Here is an 18,130-nt window from a genome sequence, read left to right on the forward strand (position 1 = left end):
AGCCCTGGTCATCTAACTGCCCACAGCTGGGCTGGTAGCCCTGGTCATCTAACTGCCCACAGCTGGGCTGGTGGCCCTGGTTATCTAACTGCCCACAGCTGGGCTGGTGGCCCTGGTCATCTAACTGCCCACAGCTAGGCTGGTAGCCCTGGTAATCTAACTGCCCACAGCTGGGCTGGTGGCCCTGGTCATCTAACTGCCCACAGCTGGGCTGGTGGCCCTGGTCATCTAACTGCCCACAGCTGGGCTGGTGGCCCTGGTCATCTAACTGCCCACAGCTGGGCTGGTGGCCCTGGTCATCTAACTGCCCACAGCTGGGCTGGTGGCCCTGGTCATCTAACTGCCCACAGCTGGGCTGATGGCCCTGGTCATCTAACTGCCCACAGCTGGGCTGGTGGCCCTGGTCATCTAGGAAGTAAGAGAGACTAGGGAATTGAATATGGTGACATATGGCCTATGTTGGGCTAGACAGAGAAAGGAGGGTGGCAGCTGCCATGGTTCCCAGGGCCTGGGTACAACCCAGGGGCAGTAGAAAGCCCAGCGGAGAGTGGAAAGGGACTTACTGATGACAAGCTCTGGCTGTGGTCAGTCGGGGTAATGCCTGGCTCCTGCGGGTCTGAGGAAAGTAGGCTTCTCGTTTTCCCAGCTGAGATAGAGGTGAGTCCTAAGTTCTCAAGGATGAGAGAAGACTTGATGGGTGATGTGGATAGATAGAAAGCATCTCCATAATGCTGTGTTCACTAATTAGTGCCAGTGGCATACAGACTTCTCACCCTGGATCTTGAGAGAGTTTTTCATTTCCCTCTCTTTACGTGTGTGTGTGTGTGTGTGTGTGTGTGTGTGTGTGTGTGTGTGTGTGTGTGTGTGGTATGTGTGGTATATGTGTGTGCATGTATGTATGCAGGTGCATGTGGAGGGCTCAGTTTGATACTGGAAATCTTTTCTGGTCACTCTTCCACTTCACTCTGTGAAGCAGAGTCTCTTGGTCAAACCCAGAGCTGGCTAACATGGCTGGTCTCACTAGCAGGCTCGCCTCACGAGGCTGGAATTACAGGCAAACCACCACACCCACCAGCATGTTTGTGGGTTCTGAGGATGCTGGTCCTGGTTTTCTCACTTGCATGGAAAGCGCATCAGGTGGTAGAGAACAGCTGTGTAGAAGGTGAGGTACATGTAGACAGTCAGAACACCCGACTGGGATGGAGGATCCTTTCCCCAGTGGACACAGCTGACCTCAAGATGGCAGCTGCTTTGCCCAGCTCAGAGGACAGCCACTCACAACACCCAAACTGTTTCTTCTAAGCCATCAAGTCACAGCCCCAGCTTTGCCCCCTCCTTTGGAGGGTGAGGGGTTTGGAGCCTCTGGTCCCTATTTGGGACTCTATTATTTAGTGACTGTAACCTGAGGCTACCCTGGTCCTCATCTTTCCCTTAGAGCTGGGGAGACCAGATGCTGACCGAAAGCCGTCAGCTCCCCTTACTGTCCCACGTCCTGCTCCGTGCCCGAGGGAGCAGCTGCATCTGCGCCCTGTCCTTCTGTGCGGAGCTCATTTCATAACAGACAGATGTCATCTGACAGCAGAGAAATCCGGATTCGCAGGTGAACAGATAAGGCAAACACTCGCTCCTTCAACCTCTCCCCGACCTTGGGTGGGCTCCTGTCCCCAACACTCAGATGCCTTCTAGAAGGGTCAGTGTCAGTGTCAGGTGCCTTCTCTTAAAAATCAGATCTTCCCCAAACTGAGGTCAGGGAGAGAGGTCACTGGAAAGTCCGTGGCACTGTCATAGTCCTTGGCTCCAAACCTCCTTTCTTGTTTATGTAATGGTGCCTGGTCACACCTGAGCCTCATCCTGTCTGCAGGTCCAGCATTCTGCTCTAGGTAGCATTTCCCATGGCAGCTTCGGGTCAGCAGACCTCAATACAGATGACACTGCTGCCCCCACAGCCAAGAGAAGACTCCTAGGTCTGGGAGCTGGCTCAGTGGTCAAGTGTTGGCCACGTGTGAGGACCTGAGTTCGATTCCCAGGACCACGTAAAAAGCTGGGCACAGTGCTGCTTGCTTGTGATTCCAAGGATGATGATGAGGAAACAGAAGGGCTACCCAGTCCAACCCTAGAGAGGACACTCAAGGTTAACCTCTGGCCTGAACACACATGCACACATCCACACACAAACCACACAGCCACACAAACCACTCAGTCACACACAAACCACACACACACACAAACCACAGAGCCACACATAAACCACTCAAACACACACACACACACACACACACACACACACACACACACACACACACACACACAACACAGACACAAGAGAAGGTGCCACCCGCTTTGCTACTTGGCCCAACTACACCTGATTCTCTCTCTCTCTCTCTCTCTCTCTCTCTCTCTCTCTCTCTCTCTCTCTCTCTCTCTCTCTCTCTCTCGTGTGTGTGTGTGTGTGTGTGTGTGTGTGTGTGTGTGTGTGTGTAGGGAAGGGGTGAAATCTGTCTGAATACTGCAGCATCTGGGGTGTAGACACCGTCAAAGGGGCGGCTGCAACCTTCCTTTGGTTTGGAGGTCCATGTTGACCCAGCTCCTGGGTTTGAGGGAGGTTGTGTTTCCTGGCTTCATTCTCTGAAGTGCCCACCAGGAGGCAGAGATGGCAGCATTTAACTTCCATGGGACAGTTCAGGGTCTGGCCTTGATGTGCTAAGCAAGTGAAGGCCCATACCTGCTGTCCTTTTCTTTCTTCTGTGTGTGCTGTATGTACACACGCATGCATGCATGGGATAGGCAGAGTTTGACATCATGTCTTCCTCTGCTGCTTTCCATCTCCCACTGGTTAGAATGGAGGCCCTGGAACCCTGGAACTCCCTCAGGGAACCCAGAGCTCTCTGCTCAGTGCATACCAGTAGTCACATCACTATTTAATCAGTGTAAAAACAATTGAGTTTCAGGACTCCAATCACATTAGCTACAGGTTGTCAGTGGCCGCTTGTGGATGTGGAAGACACGTGGATGGGGGCACTGATCTATTGAGCAGTGATGAGAGTGAGAGGTAGCCATATGTCCATCCTCATGTGAAGCCAAGAGAGAGTTTGATGTTTGGGTTGGCCAGACCTTCCGGAGCTTTCCGTTCCAACAGAGGCTATAATTGTGGCAAAGCCTATGTAATCTGTGCTGAAAGCAGTTGCCATCTGGCCATCTACAGAGAAATGTCCAGTCTCTGACTTGGGGGATGATGTTGGGGCTGGGGAGGAGGCAAAGATGGGATGCTTGGAGGCTAGAAGGAAGTCTGGCTGAGACTAGGTGGGCCAGGTCCCCGAAGGCCTCTGCTAGCCCTCTGTGGGGATACATGACATCTCTGAGGAGGAAGGGGGTGGAGCTGACAGGAGTTGTCCATGAACTGCAGGGAAGAGGGGGGCTGTAGTGTGGAAAGGATGAGATGGGAGGGGCTGGGCTGTTGGCTCTTGCGTGGTGGGCCACGTGGGACTCGGCCCAGGGAAGGGTGACGCTTCGGTCTGGAGAAGATAGCCTGGATCCAGGTGCTGCTCAGCAGGAAGATTGACAGTGAGCATGGAAGGCGTACAGGGCTTGTATGAGAAATCAAGACGTGGGTCAGAGCCCAACCCGGAGGTGCAGACCTGTCGTCTCGCCCACCAGGGAAGCTGAAGCAGGAGATCGAAAGCAACTTAGTGACATCCGGTCCCCACATAAAGTGAAGCCTGGGGAGGTGGCTCAGTGGGGACAGTGCTTGCTGCACACACATCAGGACCTGAGTCTGGATCCCCAGAACTCATGCAGAAGGTGGATGCTGTGGCATGTGTTTGTAACCCCAGTGCTGTGGGGGACAGAGACAGGATCCTGGAGACTCTTACTGGCCTGCCTAGCAGAAAAGGCAAGCGGTGGGTTCAATGGAAGATGGAGAGTGGTAGAGGAAGACATGATGTCAAACTCTGCCCATCCCATGCGTGTGTGTGTGTGTGTGTGTGTGTGTGTGTGTGTGTGTGTGTGTACATACAACACACACAGAAGAAAAAAAGGGGGGACTTTTATATATAAGTCTTCTTTGCTTAGCACATCAAGGCCCTGGGTTCAATTGCTGTACAGAAGATAAAGAGTTGGATAAGGACATATGTGGGCCTCCAGCCTGTTTGACTCTCTGGGGAGGGGGAGAATCTCAGAAGACTCATCAAATGAGAGTGTGCTGGATGCAGAAGCCAGAGGACCAGCTATGGGAATGAGTAGCCACAGGGTATTTGTGGAGGAAGACCCAGGCCAGAGCTGATGTTGCAGTAAGGGGTGGGTACAGGGAACAGAGCCCACAAGGAACATGGAACTATCAGGTACAGCCAGAGTAGCAGAGAAGTGTGGGAGCCAAATGCCAAGAAGAGAATTAGAGGTTAGTGAGTGAGCTAGCAGTGCAGCCATGATGAAAGGATGGGAAGGACTTCCCAGGTAGAAGACAGAATGGTGTCAGAGTATAGGGGCACAGCTCTGGTGACTGTGTTTAATGAGTTAATTTGCACTCGTTAGTTCATTTATTTTTGTGGTACTGGAGATCAAACTCAGGGCTGTACACATGCTAGGCGGGTATTCTTCCATGGACCTACATCCCCTCTTTCCCTTTTGGTTTTAAGACAGGGTCTTAACAAGTTACCTGGGCTGGCTTTGAACTTACCCTGCCACCCAGGCAGTCTTTGAACTTGTGATCCCCCTGCCTCAGCCTCTAGAGTAGGAGGTCTACAGTGACTTACAGTTAAAGCAAGGTAGAGATGCTGACATATGAGTTCATGAGTGTTGGATTGCTTTCCCCATGTCATGTGACTGAAATGGAGAGACAGACAGGGTAAGGTCTGTCCATAGATGATAGGGCTGCAAGACTGGCCCAAATCGGGGTTTTTCGGCCAGATCTCACGTGGAGCTCCAGCGTAGCAGACAGGCCTGCACTGACCCCACTGGCTCAGCCAGCGCAAGAACCCAAGCCCTGGCTGTCCTGTCTCCATGTTGACCTTTCTTGTGGCAATGCCCCAAGACAGACGCAGGGAGTCCAATCAGGATGCTGCATCCAAATCCTTAGGAGGAAACCAGGTCCCAGAGAATGAATCTAGCCTGTCCCAGTGTGCAGGTCTGAAGCCCGTGCCAGGAAGAATACATCAGAGCCATGGAGGAGCTACAGAGATCAGCCTGGTCACCCACTGCAGTGGTGTATCAAGGACAGGAGCCCCTTCCTAAGCAGAGGAGACCCATCTACCTGCCAAAGCCCTCACCTCTCCTAGCGGAGCCTCCAGTGACCAAACCAGACAAGTGCTTCACATCCCCAGACACCTCTAGGGCCTCCTCATGCCTCCCTCCTTAGCAGAAGATGAGGCTTATAGAGGTAGAGAACAATTAACTGTCTGGAATGTGTCAGTACATGGAAGAAGAGTGTGTGCTGGTCTGAGTGAAGGTGTCGCCCAGCTGATACTCTGTCTCTCCCCAAATCATGACCATGGAAACATGTTAAGAGCTGTTCCCCAGAGAACATGCTTACTCAGAAGCAATCAGGACAGGAAGTCATGCAAACCCAGCCAGAGCAAGCTGTTGGCACATCCTGTCATGTGCAGATGCTCAGTGTAGTAGAATGTCTCATACATGACTGTGAGAACAGGCAGAGTAGATGTGTGCCCCGAGCCTGCTGGCCATGACTATGAGCTTGGCTGTAAAAGCTTGGGCTCTGGGACAGAGCGTCCACCACCCTGTGCTGATTTACACGATGCGGAAGATCCAACATGTCTATTGGAGATGGGCCATCTCTATTCTCACCTAGATATCACAACCATTTTTACCTCAAAAAGCACAGAATGTTTTTTGTGATATTATCAGGGCAAAACTTAAATGACATAATGAGGAGTGGAGACTTTATGTGCCACACATTATAGTTAATGGGGTAGAATGATTGTTCCAGAGTCCGGGGTCCTCTAAAAGGAAAAACTCCTTTTAGCAGTTGACATTCCTAGGGACAGCTTAAGTCATGATAAACTAAAAACAGTGAGTTTGCATCCATCCAACACAGGGCAGGAACACAGTTAGGGTGTGGGTTATGGCCACTTTGCCCACCCCAGTGACACAGAGCTGTTAGCTCTTCAAGGGATTTTGCTCATGGGAGTTGGGACAGCCAGCCCTGGATGCAAAAGCCGAATCTCCATGAACTTGAAAGAGCTGATGTAAGAGGTAGAAACTGCAACATGCTGCATACACAGGAACCAGCTATGGCTCACATGCTTGGACAGGTGTAAGAGCCCAGAGGCTTACCCTGGATGCTTGCAAGACAGGGAGGGGCCTTCAGAACCATGGACAGCGCTCAGGTCCCAAGACCTGGCATGACTGGCTCCCAGTCCCCAGGGACCAGTCCTGCCCCTCAGGGAGGGAGTTCTTCAGGCAGCTGTGTGTCCAGTAAGTGCCTTCCAGAAAGTTTGGCACCATGGGTTTTGTGCCGGCAAAGCAGGAAGCAAGGGGATGTCCGTTTGTGGTGGAGGGAGACGGCTACCTTGAAGGGGAAGGAGAGTACGCGTGTTTGATGAGGAGACCGAGTAGCTCCATTATGTCTGATGGCCCCCTTTGCCTCTGTAAAGCTTCAGATGTGTGACAGGGTGGAGGGACCATGTCAGCAGTTGGAGATATGAACAGACAGCAGAGGCTGGATACAGACACCTGCAGGAGAGGCCCTGGCTGGGTCCTGTGGGGGAAGGGACAGTATTAAACAGTGTCTTCATCCAGAGAGCAGCCTTCCTCAGAGGATGCCAAGCTGTTGGGATGGCAGTGTGGTCTGGTTATAAAGAATGGCAAGAAGGGGAGGGTGGTGGACCAGGAGAAAACAGGGCGGTCCGTGGGAGCTCACAGAGGAGGAAGGGCCTGGAGGAACAGCTGGAGAGAGGACAGGGGCTTTGGTGGGCTGGCCTTCCCTGGAAATTCCATCCTTCCTGCCTCCACCACCTCACCCAGAGTTGTGTGCCAGGGAAGGTCTCCTGTAACCCAGACATAGACAAATCATAGCTGTTGGTGTAAGGTCCCCATGTATCAGACACTCACGTAGACGTCACCCCTGCCTTGTCCTGAAGCTGTTGCTCTTGCTCCTTGACTTTGAGATATAGTTTCATGTGGAGATTAGCCTGGCTCCCAATTCGGGATACTCTGGGACAACAGGTGTGCACTAGCACACGTGGCCTCACCCATTCCTTCCTTTAAACCTTGAACTAATCCTGCACGCAGCTGTCACCACTGATAGTCACTACTAGTAAGCAGAAGTACACAGAGCTTTAGCAACAAGCCAGGCCAAAGAGTACACCCAGCTTGCACTCACCTCTCTGACTCCAGAATCTGTCAAGATGGCATGCTTACAGGTGTGAGGAGCCCAGGCTTGCTGTGTGGGGAGGGACATGGTGACCTATGCTTGAGGTGACTTCCCGGCTCCCGCTGTTTCTCATGCTCTCTTCTTGTTCACTGACTGTCCAGGCAATTAAGTCCACGTGTGGGGAGGTGTCAGTGTGTTTTCTTTCCATCAAGACTACTGCCCCCAGGTCTTGTTTTATCCCAGCCATGTTATGGCAGCCCCCTCTAAATACTCTATTTTGCCTTTGAACCAGCCAAGATGCCATCTGCATCCAGTGTGGAAGAAGCCGATGGTGGCAGCCTCCTGCCCACTACTGACGAGCTCTCTCAAGCCTTAGCTGGGTCTGACTCCCCGGACAGTCCTCCCAGACCCCTGGAGAGATCTGCGAGCCAGCTCCCCAGCCCTCCACTGCTGCCCACCCCGCCACCCAAGGCCAGCTGTAAAGCCACAAAAACTGTCACAGGTGGGTCTTCATGTCCTTCTTCCCTGCTGAGCGGCCACACACTCTGTCCTTGTCTTCAGCCCATCTTGCCTGACTCCCGGCTGACTCTCACGTTTGCCCGTGCCCAGGCTTGGCAGGCAGGCCCTAGAGAGAGTTCCTACAAGGCCCTGGTTGTTGAGTGCAGACTGCTTGTGCCCCCTTCAACGGTCAGAGGGGAACCTTCTAGACCCCGGATCCAGGGCATGCAGCCAGCCCTCAGGATGGGGCCTTCCCTGATATGCTCTGTGTGTGCATTGGGGCAGAGCCCAGGTCAGCCCTGGCCCTTCGTGGGACAGCACACATGGGCAGAAGTCCCTTTGTCATCTCCTCCTGTGTCCCCTTCCTCTGCAGCTCTGGCCTCGCGGGGGAGTAACTGCAGGACGTCAGCTTTTACTCATCTCAGTCCCATGCAGAGTCAGGCTATCCACTGAGTGGTGGCTTTTTTGTTTTTAATAAAAAAAAGCACATTCCTATGTCCTCTTCTTGGAAGCAGTGGGCACAGAAAGACACCAGAGAGTAGAGCCCAGCTCAGTGAAGCCCCCTGTGGACAGGCACTACAAACATCCTTCACTAGGCTGAGCCTTGAGGGAGGAGAGGCAAGCTTTCCGTGCACAGTTTAGGACACTAAAGACAGAGAACGTAACTTGTCCCAGATCCTGCAGCTGATACAGACTCAAACTCTGCTATCACACACAAACATGGGCCAGCAGCAATATCCTGCCCTTTCATGTTGTAACAGCAACACTTAAAATAAATCTTTTAACCGGGGGCTTGCTTTTGGTTTCCTAAGGTTAGTCCATGATCATCATGGCAGGAAGCATGGTGGCATGCAGGCAGGCAGCTGGGTGCTTAGATCCTGACCACAGGCAGGCAGAGAGAAAGACATTGAACCTGCTGCGGGCTTTTGAAACCTCAGAGCCCACCCCCAGTGACACAGTTCTCCCCACAACATAATACCTACTCCAGTAAGGCCACACCTCCTAATCCTTCTCACAGTTTTGAAAACTAGGAATCAAACGTCCAAATTTATGAGGCTACGGAGGCCATTCCCATTCAAACCACCACATAGACCTTCTCCTGGTTTTCCCAGAAGAATGTTTGATACCCTGGGGTGTTGCTGATGGCATAAGGAGGGGGATGGAGCTCAGTGGGGGTAACCCCAGCCCTAACCCTAATAGTCCCTGATTAAGTCCTCAGTGGAGTTCACCCTGACCTCACCTTGATTTTAGATGTCTGGCCTCCAGACTAGAGTGAGCTGTCCGGATGTTTTAAGCCACCTGCTTTGTTCCCACAAACCCTGTATCCAAATCAGCCCCAGTGGAACTCAGTCTCTGCATCACAGTCATATGCAGGTGCAGCCGTGTGTCTGGCATGTGACAGGTGCCAAGTGGGTGCAGGCAGCTGTGTACTTAAACGAGGTATGAATGAGTGAGTACTCATAACTCTGCTTTCTGCATCACTGGAAATGAATAAAAAATTCAGTTGCTGCCTGGCATGACCACACAGAGAGAAAATTAAGCATTTGGTTTCCATGCTCGTGGTAACTCCCCCTTTCCAAGCGTGGACATCTGAAGCATTTCAAAATCACTTGATTGAACAGCAGATGCCGCCCTTTCCCACAGAAAATGCAATGGGTTCTGATAGTCTGTTGACTTTCTGTTTCCATTGTTTGGGAGAGACTCCCACCTCAGAGTGCGAACACTTCTCCCACCATAGCTCTCCCTCACACACCCCCTCTGGGTCCCCATGATCTGCCCACAGCCTGTCTGGCAACACTTCGCCCTTTCTCAGTGGAAGGAACTCAGGGGCAGCAGGCATTTGTATTTTGATGTCACTAGTTGGACTGAACAGGAAGTGGTCATGAGCTCAGAACTTCTGTCTGGAATCTGTACCTTTGAGACCACGTCCGGGTGGCTCTGCCTCTGAGGTCCCCCTGTTTCTTTCCCTCTTGGGACGTGTTGTTTCCACACAGGAGCGCTAGGTGACAGCAGAGAATCAGAGTTCCTATCTTTGAGCTCGCTGCCTTGGCACTGGTGAGGCCGGTGAGGCACATCCTAGCCTGACACCAGGGCCCTGCTGTCTGCATCTCCTTGAGTTACTATGACAAAATAACCTGTCAGCAGCAGATTATTTCCCACAGTCCTGGAGGCCGTAAGTTCTGGGTTGGACTACTGCTAGCCTGTGTGAAGTCTGGTAGGGGCCTGCTTCTGGATTTGTAGGGCATGTTTCTGGTCCTAGACATGTGTGTCATATGTGTGTTCATATGACTGCATGACTGTGGAAGCCAGGGGGCATGGGAGGAGAGAAGAGATAGTCTCTTGTTTTCCTTGAACTTGCCCATTTGGTTAGGCTGGCTGGTTGGCCAGCAAGCCCCAGGGATATCCCCTCCCCGCCTGCACACCCCTTCTCACCAGTGCTGATATTACAAGCACACACTGTCCATCACACTTGACTCTTTTTCTTAAACAACAACAACAACAAACAAAACTAAAAATGAACAAACAAAAAACCAGCTTCTGGTTTAGTTGGAATTTTCTTTGAGCCACCAACCAGCTCCCAAATAGACACAGAGACTTATTATTATGAATGCCTGGCCTTAGCTTAGGCTTGTCCCACTAGCTCTTTTAATTTAACCTGTTTCTATTTATCTATATTTTGTCTCAGGGCTTTTTACCTTTCCTTCATTCCACATGTCCCACTTTTCTGCTACCTCTGTGTCTGGCTGGCTGACCCCTGGCATCTCTTCTTCTTTCTTCTACTTACTTTCCCCGCCCAGAAGTTCTGCCTATAACTCCCCCTAGTTATTGGCCGTTCAACTCTTTGTAAGACCAGTTAGGTACCTTAGGCAGGCAAGGTAAAACAGCAACACATCTTTATATAATTAAACAAATGCAACACATCTTTATATAGTTAAATATTCCACAACATTCTGGGGGAGTTGAATTCAGGTCCCCAACTCACAAGACAAGTACTTTACCATCTGAACCATCTCCCAAGCCATGCTGGCCCCGTTTGGAAAGTGTTCATGGTGAACACTCCTGGCTCAGGGAAGCCCTGTTGAGGGTCGAAATGAGATTATAAGCCTCTGCCACTGCTCTTCCCTTTCCTATGACTCCGGCAGCCTGTGGCTCCCTGCATGTCACCTGCCTGGCCTCCAGAGGCTGCTCAGCTCAAACCCTTTCTTGGCCTGGTCCTGTTTTGATAGCCCACTCTACTGCTGGGTCTCACGGCCTCTCTTGGGTGCAGTTGGAGCAGGTGCCTCCTGGCAACACCCCTGGGCCATCTTTGAGCCTCAGTTTTTCCCTTTCAGAAATGGGAACAGTAAGAGATGTGCTGGGCACATGTTAGTCTGCCGGTAGGCTAGCATAATCCTCAGAAATGCTGAAGGGTGCTGGTTTGCTGTGCTTACTGTGGGGGTCTTTGTTTCTGCATTGTGCTGGGGTGATATACATGTGACTGACTGGCATAGAGAGCTTTAGTGAGATCCCAGCTCCAGCCTGGCTGCTGCATAAGTGGATAAGTCATGGATGCTGCCTTCCTCTGTTTGTACAACTTTTCTGGCAAGGACTGGAGTCGATGCTAACTAAATAGAAGTCTGGGAACACAGCATCCCTGTGGGTGTTCAGGGCACTGTTGACATATCAAGCAGGGACTGTCCCCAGGAAGAACCAAAGCCCTATCCTGTCTGCCCACACAGGCACTGCTCATCCTTTGGGTGACAGCTAAACACCTTTGTAAAGAAGCCTCAGCCTCTCCCTCATGACTGAGAGAGAGGAAAAGGTGGAGTGGTCCTCCTGGACTGGTACTTGGGACTCTAAACAGGAATGAGACTCAGAGAAGGTCTCACCAAGGAAGGGATAGAGGGGAAGAGCCTTCCGAGGCCCAGAGTTGGGGCAGCATGGTGCTTCAAGAACTAGAAGGGTCTTCATGGGGCAGAGTGAAGAGAGTGGATTGGGAACCAGGAGGAGATGATGCCAGGGGGCTGAGCAGGGCAGCCCAAGGGGCTTTGGGACTGGGCCGTGAGTCTGATCACATCACAAGGAGGATGAGAAAGATGAGAGAGGATTCGCAGTCCAGAAAGAGCCCCAAGGCTGAGGTGCAGGGAGAGGTTGGAAGTGAATGGGAACAGGTAGCGTTTGGAGAGCAGAGGCAGAAGGAAGGATGGCTGCAGGGCTCTGGAAGGATTCATGATTCCCATGTAACAAAGAACAGATCCAGGAAGCTGACCCTTCAAAGGGACGAGGGAATGGGTACTGTTTGCCCAGATCTTGCCAAACAACATTGGCTTTGACATTGAAGAGTTCTCCCCCAATCGAATGGCACTATATATGTAGGGCCTTGGGCAGTCAAGTCCTGGTCCCTTCCCTGGGAATAGAGTCTGGACTGAGCCTCCATGTAGGTGAAGTGGCCTGGCAGGGCATGAGGAGTATATGCCCTTACATCTCCCTCGGGGCCTTGGTCCCCACGTGGAAGGTGATGCCTGTGTATGTTCCTGCTCCACCCCAGGTCAAGCCGCACTCTTCCAAGGCCCCGGCATGAAGAGCAATGAGCCTGCTCTCCGAGGACAGCTTGCCACCCCCACAGGGTCCCCTCATCTCACCACTGTCCACCGGCCACTGCCCCCCAGCCGCGTGATTGAGGAGCTACACAGGGCATTGGCTACGAAGCACCGTCAGGACAGGTGAGGCTGTGACCCTGCACACCTGGGGTACCCATGGGGACCATCCCTGTGAGGATCTTTCCTAGTCACCCAGGGCCTGGACTGGGTTTCTTGTTCCACCAGAATCATCTTGATTTTCTTTTTCTTTTTTCAAATAATGTATTTAAATTTATTTTATGTGCATTGGTGTAAAAGTGCCAGATTCTCTGGAACTGGAGTTATAGACAGTTGTGAGCTGTCATGTGGGTGCTGGGAATTGGACCCGGGTCCTCTGGAAGAGCAGCCAGTGCTCTTAAACACTGAGACATCTCTCCAGCCCCCCATCTTGATTTTCTAAGTAGGACGGACGCTGCACATGGAAAGCCAACCAGGAGACTGCCTACATGATCCTTCACGGGGGCGGGGGGGGGGGGGAACTGGGGGCTTCCTGGGAGGAAATAGTTGGGAGAGGGAATGGCTTAGGACCCTGAAGGCCCCAGGGATCTGATGATGAGAACACAAGCTGCCCTGTGGCCACAGCTCTCTTGATTGTGATGGCTTATGGCTGGTGTGAAGGAAGGGGGCCTTGCTGGAGGAGAGTTAGCCCATAGAGGGTTGGCATAGTTGGCCCACACGCTAGTTTGGTGGCTTACTGGGGGAATACAGTGTCTTTCTCAGGCCCCCGAAGCCCCGGTCTGAATGGTTGAACTACATGTGTTGCAGGGTTTAGTGCATGCCCTCTTTTCAGACAGGGCACATGTAAAGCCAAGTACTATAGGCTCAAAGCCCCGGGTTCCTTTCAAAGCTCTCTGCACAAGGTGCCCAGGACCAAGCTGAGAAATCATTCAGGGCCACCACCACTGGAGTGTCCACCAGGTCCTACATTGATTCCTATGGGCTTCCAGCAAAATGGGCACGTGTAACACGAACCATCTTTCCCATTTAGTTTTCAAGGACGGGAATGCAGAGGGTCTCCAAAGAAGCGGATGGACATGCGTCTGTCCAGGACATCCAGCATGGAGCGGGGCAAGGAAAGGGAGGAGACATGGAGCTTTGACGGGTCCTCAGAGAACAAGCGGACTGCCAAAGACTCGGAGGAGAACAAGGAGAATCTGATGCTGAGCTCCGAGCTCAAAGATGACTTGCTTCTGTATCAGGATGAGGAGGCACTCAACGACTCCATCATCTCCGGTGAGGAGGGCAACGGCCGGGGGAGGGATATCAGCCAGTGCTATGTCACCCAGAGCCACACGAATCTGGTGCTTTTCTGAGAGCCATTGGCTGGAATGGGCAGAGTAAAGGGCCTGCTCCGAAGGGATGGGGGGCGGGGGTTCTTTGGAAAGTGAGCTGTTCCCTGGGGGTGGGAGTACAAGGCCCAGCGAGGACTTTAAAGACACTGGGTGAACTTGTATCTGGGAGGTTGGGTATTTGTTCCAATGGACATTGACAATACACACAAGTGGGCTGTGAGTGAACTTGAGATGGCCTCCCAAGCATGCCTGGCCAACAGCATGGAGGTAGTGTGCACATGACCAGCATTGTGCATTCTGATTTTAAAACTAGATGAAATAGGGAGAGAGAGAAGACAAAAGTCAAGTAATCGACTGACCCCCAATAGCTACATCAGGAGTGATCTGAATGGACAGACAGACAGACTTATGCAAGACAGGCTTTTCACAGGGTTTCTGGGTCTGTGTTTGTGTCTCTGTATTCTCCTGGGGGAGACAGAATTCCCTGCTGCTTGCAAAGAGAGCCCAGGAGTCACTATCAAGATGTGTAGCCTAGGGGCCTTGATTCCGAAAATCAAGTGCAGACAGCTGCTGTCATATTCTCAAGTGTGACCATGACTCTTCAAAGATACAAATTTTTAAGGTTAAATGTTTGGAAGATGAATTCAGCACCATTTTCCCCATCCCCAAAAATATTATAAATGTTGCTTTGGGGAAGACAATTATTCACAGTGGGACTTCTCATGAGGCCGTTCTTCCTTGACAACTGCAGACAAGGACAAACAGAACTATTCAACCCTGGTCATAGCCTCCTAACTTGAGACCCCATTCTCACATCTCAGCTGTTGTGTGGTCTAGACAGGAAAGTAGAGGCAGCAGGTGGGCCTGTGGCATATATCTCCCACCCTCCTCCCGTCAGCACGGGTCAAGGCTCAGTGCTCCCATCAGCAGGGGTCAAGGCTCAGTGCTCCCATCAGCAGGGGTCAAGGCTCAGTGCTCCCATCAGCAGGGGTCAAGGTTCAGTGCTCCCATCAGCGAGGGTCAAGGTTTAGCATCTGTCCCATGTGTGCACTCTAGATGCCCCATATGAATGTTCCAGGGAAAGTTTTCTTGAGACCTCTTGCATCAGAACTTCATGTTTGGAAACAATGGAAGCCTTGTTAGGGGAAGGCCTGGCTTCTGAGTGTCTGGGACAAAGGCCATCTGCTGGCCCCACTGTGTGCCATAGACATTTGCTGTGCTCAGATCCTGGAAGTTGGACTTGTAGGTGGAATGTGATGTCTGCAGTGTAGTGAGGGACTTCATGGGCTCTGGGCTTGTGTGTTTCTTGAATGCAGAGCTCTGTGTATGTATGCTGGCACATACAGGCTCTTGTATGCACACACACACCTGCATGCACACATAGGCTCAGTCACTCTGAGTGCATATGGTCAGCTTCAGGGACGGCAGGACCTTCAGAGAATCCACCAGTAATGTGAGGCAAATTCCACAAGGAACCATTTCAATATGTGTCTAGAAGGAGATGTTTGGTTTGTCTTTTTTCCTGTCTTCAACCCATGATTAGAGCCCACATGGGCTTGTCTGTCATATCATCTCTGTGCCTGGACCAGAGGAATCATGATTGAGGGTGGAAACATGGATCTGAGGTGCTTCTGCAGGAAGGTGAATGTCTTAGTTTGGTTTCTATTGCTGTGAAGACACACCATGACCATGGCAACTCTTATAAGGAAAACACTTAATTGAGGTGCCTTACAGTTCAGAGATTCAGTCCATTATCACCATGGTGGGGGGCTTGGCAGCAGGCAGGGAGATATGGTGCTGGAGCTGAGACTCCTACATCTTGCAGGCAACAGGAAGTGAGCTGACATACTCAGTGATATCCTAAGCATAGGAAACCTCAAAGCCCACCCCCACAGTGACACACTTCCTGCAACAAGGACACACCCACTCCAACAAAACCATACCTAATAGTGCCACTTCCTGTGAGATTATGGGGGCCAATTACAATCAAACTACCACAGTGAGTGAGAAAGAAATGGTTCTGGGCCTTTCTCATCTCCCTACATAGTTTGTGCCTGCATTTAGATCCCATCCATTCCAGTTATTCATGCACACAAGCTGCAGGACTGTACACATAGTGGATGTTCCCAGCTATGATGAGGCAGGTCCCTAACTTCACCCAGGAGGCCATAGCATGGCTACTATCACAGAATGCTGTAGACTTACCTAAAAACCCAAGATCTGATGTCTGGCGATGGCTGGCTCCTGGCTCCTAGGTGGTATGTCTTATGAAGCACTAATCCCATGAGGAAGGCTTCATCTTCTCCCCCATACGACCTGGTAACTACTGTCCCATGAAGGCTGTAAAGGCTGAGGCTTCAAAATAGAATTTAGGAAGGGAAGTATTGGTTGTGACTTGGGCTTCTCAGCAGAGGGCCATCTGTCCTTTCACACAGCCCTCCTTCCTGGGCTCTTGGAACACAGAGACTTTCTTTAGGGCTCAGTCACCACATATTGATACATCCTTTCCTAGCGTTGTGACCCTGGTCAGGCTTGCTCATCTCTCTGACTGAATTAGGTGTGACTTGCCTAAAGAGCTATACAAATTTAAAAGCTCATAGTCTCTGCCCCAAAGGCTTTGCTTCTGGAGTCTACCTCAAGGTCCTCACACACCCAAAGAACAGCTGTTGGCCACAAAGACTTTTGATGGGCACTGGGTACCACGATGAACATTTGAGGCCATAAATGTATTTTCTACAGGTCATGTATGTCCTGTAGGGTGCTGAGAATCACCCATTAGCCCCGTTCACCAGGTGCTGGTAGTAACTCTTAACCTAGTTGAGACAGCCCCACATACCTTCAGTCATGGTCCAGTATTCCCATGCAACTGCTGTCTGTTGAACTGGGCTGTGCAGAGGTTCACAGTGATGCTACTTGCGACAGGAACCTGGGTGTTCTCTGAGTAGGGTCAATAGAAGTCAGTCAGTCACACCCCATGTGGATAGTAGACCCCTGTGCAGATGACAAGATGTGAGAGGTCTGGGGAACAAACATGTCCAAGATACTCCGAGGAGACAAGCCTTGAGAATCCTCTTTTGTTGCCTTTTAAACTAAACTCATATGTGCACCTAGCTATGTGCCATAGTATAAAGAAGGGACACAGAAAATGTTATGGTGATCACCACCGGTCAGTTGGACGGGATTTGGGGTCACTTAGGAGACACACCCTGGGTAGTCCACAAGGGGCTTAACTCTTCAGAGGTGGAGAAGACCCACCCTAAAGGTGGTCAGCGCCATCCCAGAGGCTGAGGGCCCACACATGATAAAAAGGATAAAAGGAGAAAGCGAGCCGAACGTGCTGAGCTCCAGCAAACTTCTCTGTTTCCTGACTGGACGTGGTGACCATCATGTCTCCCTCGCCGTGATGGATTTCACTCTCAAACACTGAGCCAAAATAAATCCTTAAGTTGCTTCTTCTCAGGTGTTTTGTCAGCGTAATAAGATTAAATAATACAAAGAAGGCATAATGTTTCTAACTTGATATGATTAGGACCGGCCAGCTGTATTTCTGTTACTTAAAATAGCCAATTACAGAGGTCGTCAGGGCAGCGAGGACATGACTGGAGGTGGAGCCCTAGGACACAGTAGGTGCAGGCATTTGACAGCATGGTGAACATTGTAGAGAGTGCTGCTCTTGGTTCCGAGTACGGTCTAGATATGAAGGGGGAGTGTGACTCTCCACTGGATGCATATCCTCTGTGGACATGTCAAAAGTGTCCGTCATTTGATCCCATTTTGTGTGCAGAGAGGACAGTGTAAAGGTTCCTTTTGATGGTTCAAGACTCACCTGAACTTGTCGCTGTGGTGAGTCCACAGAATGCGGGTATCAAAACCTGGGAGGTTGGGGCTCTAGGCTGGGAAATCTGTGTTTTGTGGCCAGCAGGTGGAGCTACACACACACACACACACACACACACACACACACACACAGGGGAACACGGACACACACACACACACACACACACACACACACACACACAGGGGAACACGGGGACACACACACACACACACACACACACACACACACGAACACGGGGACACACATGGGGACACACGGGGACAGGGGGACGGGGGGGGGCATACACGGGCACACGTGAACAGTCTCTCTCTGTGCTCTCTCTCTCTCACTCTCTCTCTCTCTCTCAGCTGCAGAAATTTAGATTCTGATCTCTGGGACAACCTGGTGGGTCTTTGGAGTGAGGATAAAGGAGGAAGAGGCTGTGCTTATCCTCACCAAGTGGTCGAGATGTCAGGGTGGAGCTCTGTGGCCAGTGACAGTCACAGTCAGTCAGTGCCGCCTTCAGATTTTCATTGTGGAGCTGGTACTCGGCATTTCTTTCTGTTCCCCTTGTTAGAGT

General features: G+C 51.4%; 1 protein-coding gene across 4 annotated transcripts in view; it reads left to right on the forward strand.

Annotated features, from left to right (window-relative positions):
- Positions 1 to 18,130, forward strand: part of Phactr3 (phosphatase and actin regulator 3) — a 236,532-nt gene that overhangs the window by 168,221 nt on the left and 50,181 nt on the right. For all 4 annotated transcript variants that reach the window (XM_006976034.4, XM_006976033.3, XM_006976036.4 and 1 more), the window contains exons 5-7: positions 7,617 to 7,826; positions 12,351 to 12,525; positions 13,430 to 13,674. In XM_006976034.4, the coding sequence (XP_006976096.1) occupies positions 7,617 to 7,826; positions 12,351 to 12,525; positions 13,430 to 13,674 (630 nt within the window). The remainder of the gene's footprint in view (positions 1 to 7,616; positions 7,827 to 12,350; positions 12,526 to 13,429; positions 13,675 to 18,130) is intronic.

Source organism: Peromyscus maniculatus, chromosome 4 (assembly GCF_049852395.1).
Source record: "Peromyscus maniculatus bairdii isolate BWxNUB_F1_BW_parent chromosome 4, HU_Pman_BW_mat_3.1, whole genome shotgun sequence".
NCBI lineage: Eukaryota > Metazoa > Chordata > Mammalia > Rodentia > Cricetidae > Peromyscus > Peromyscus maniculatus.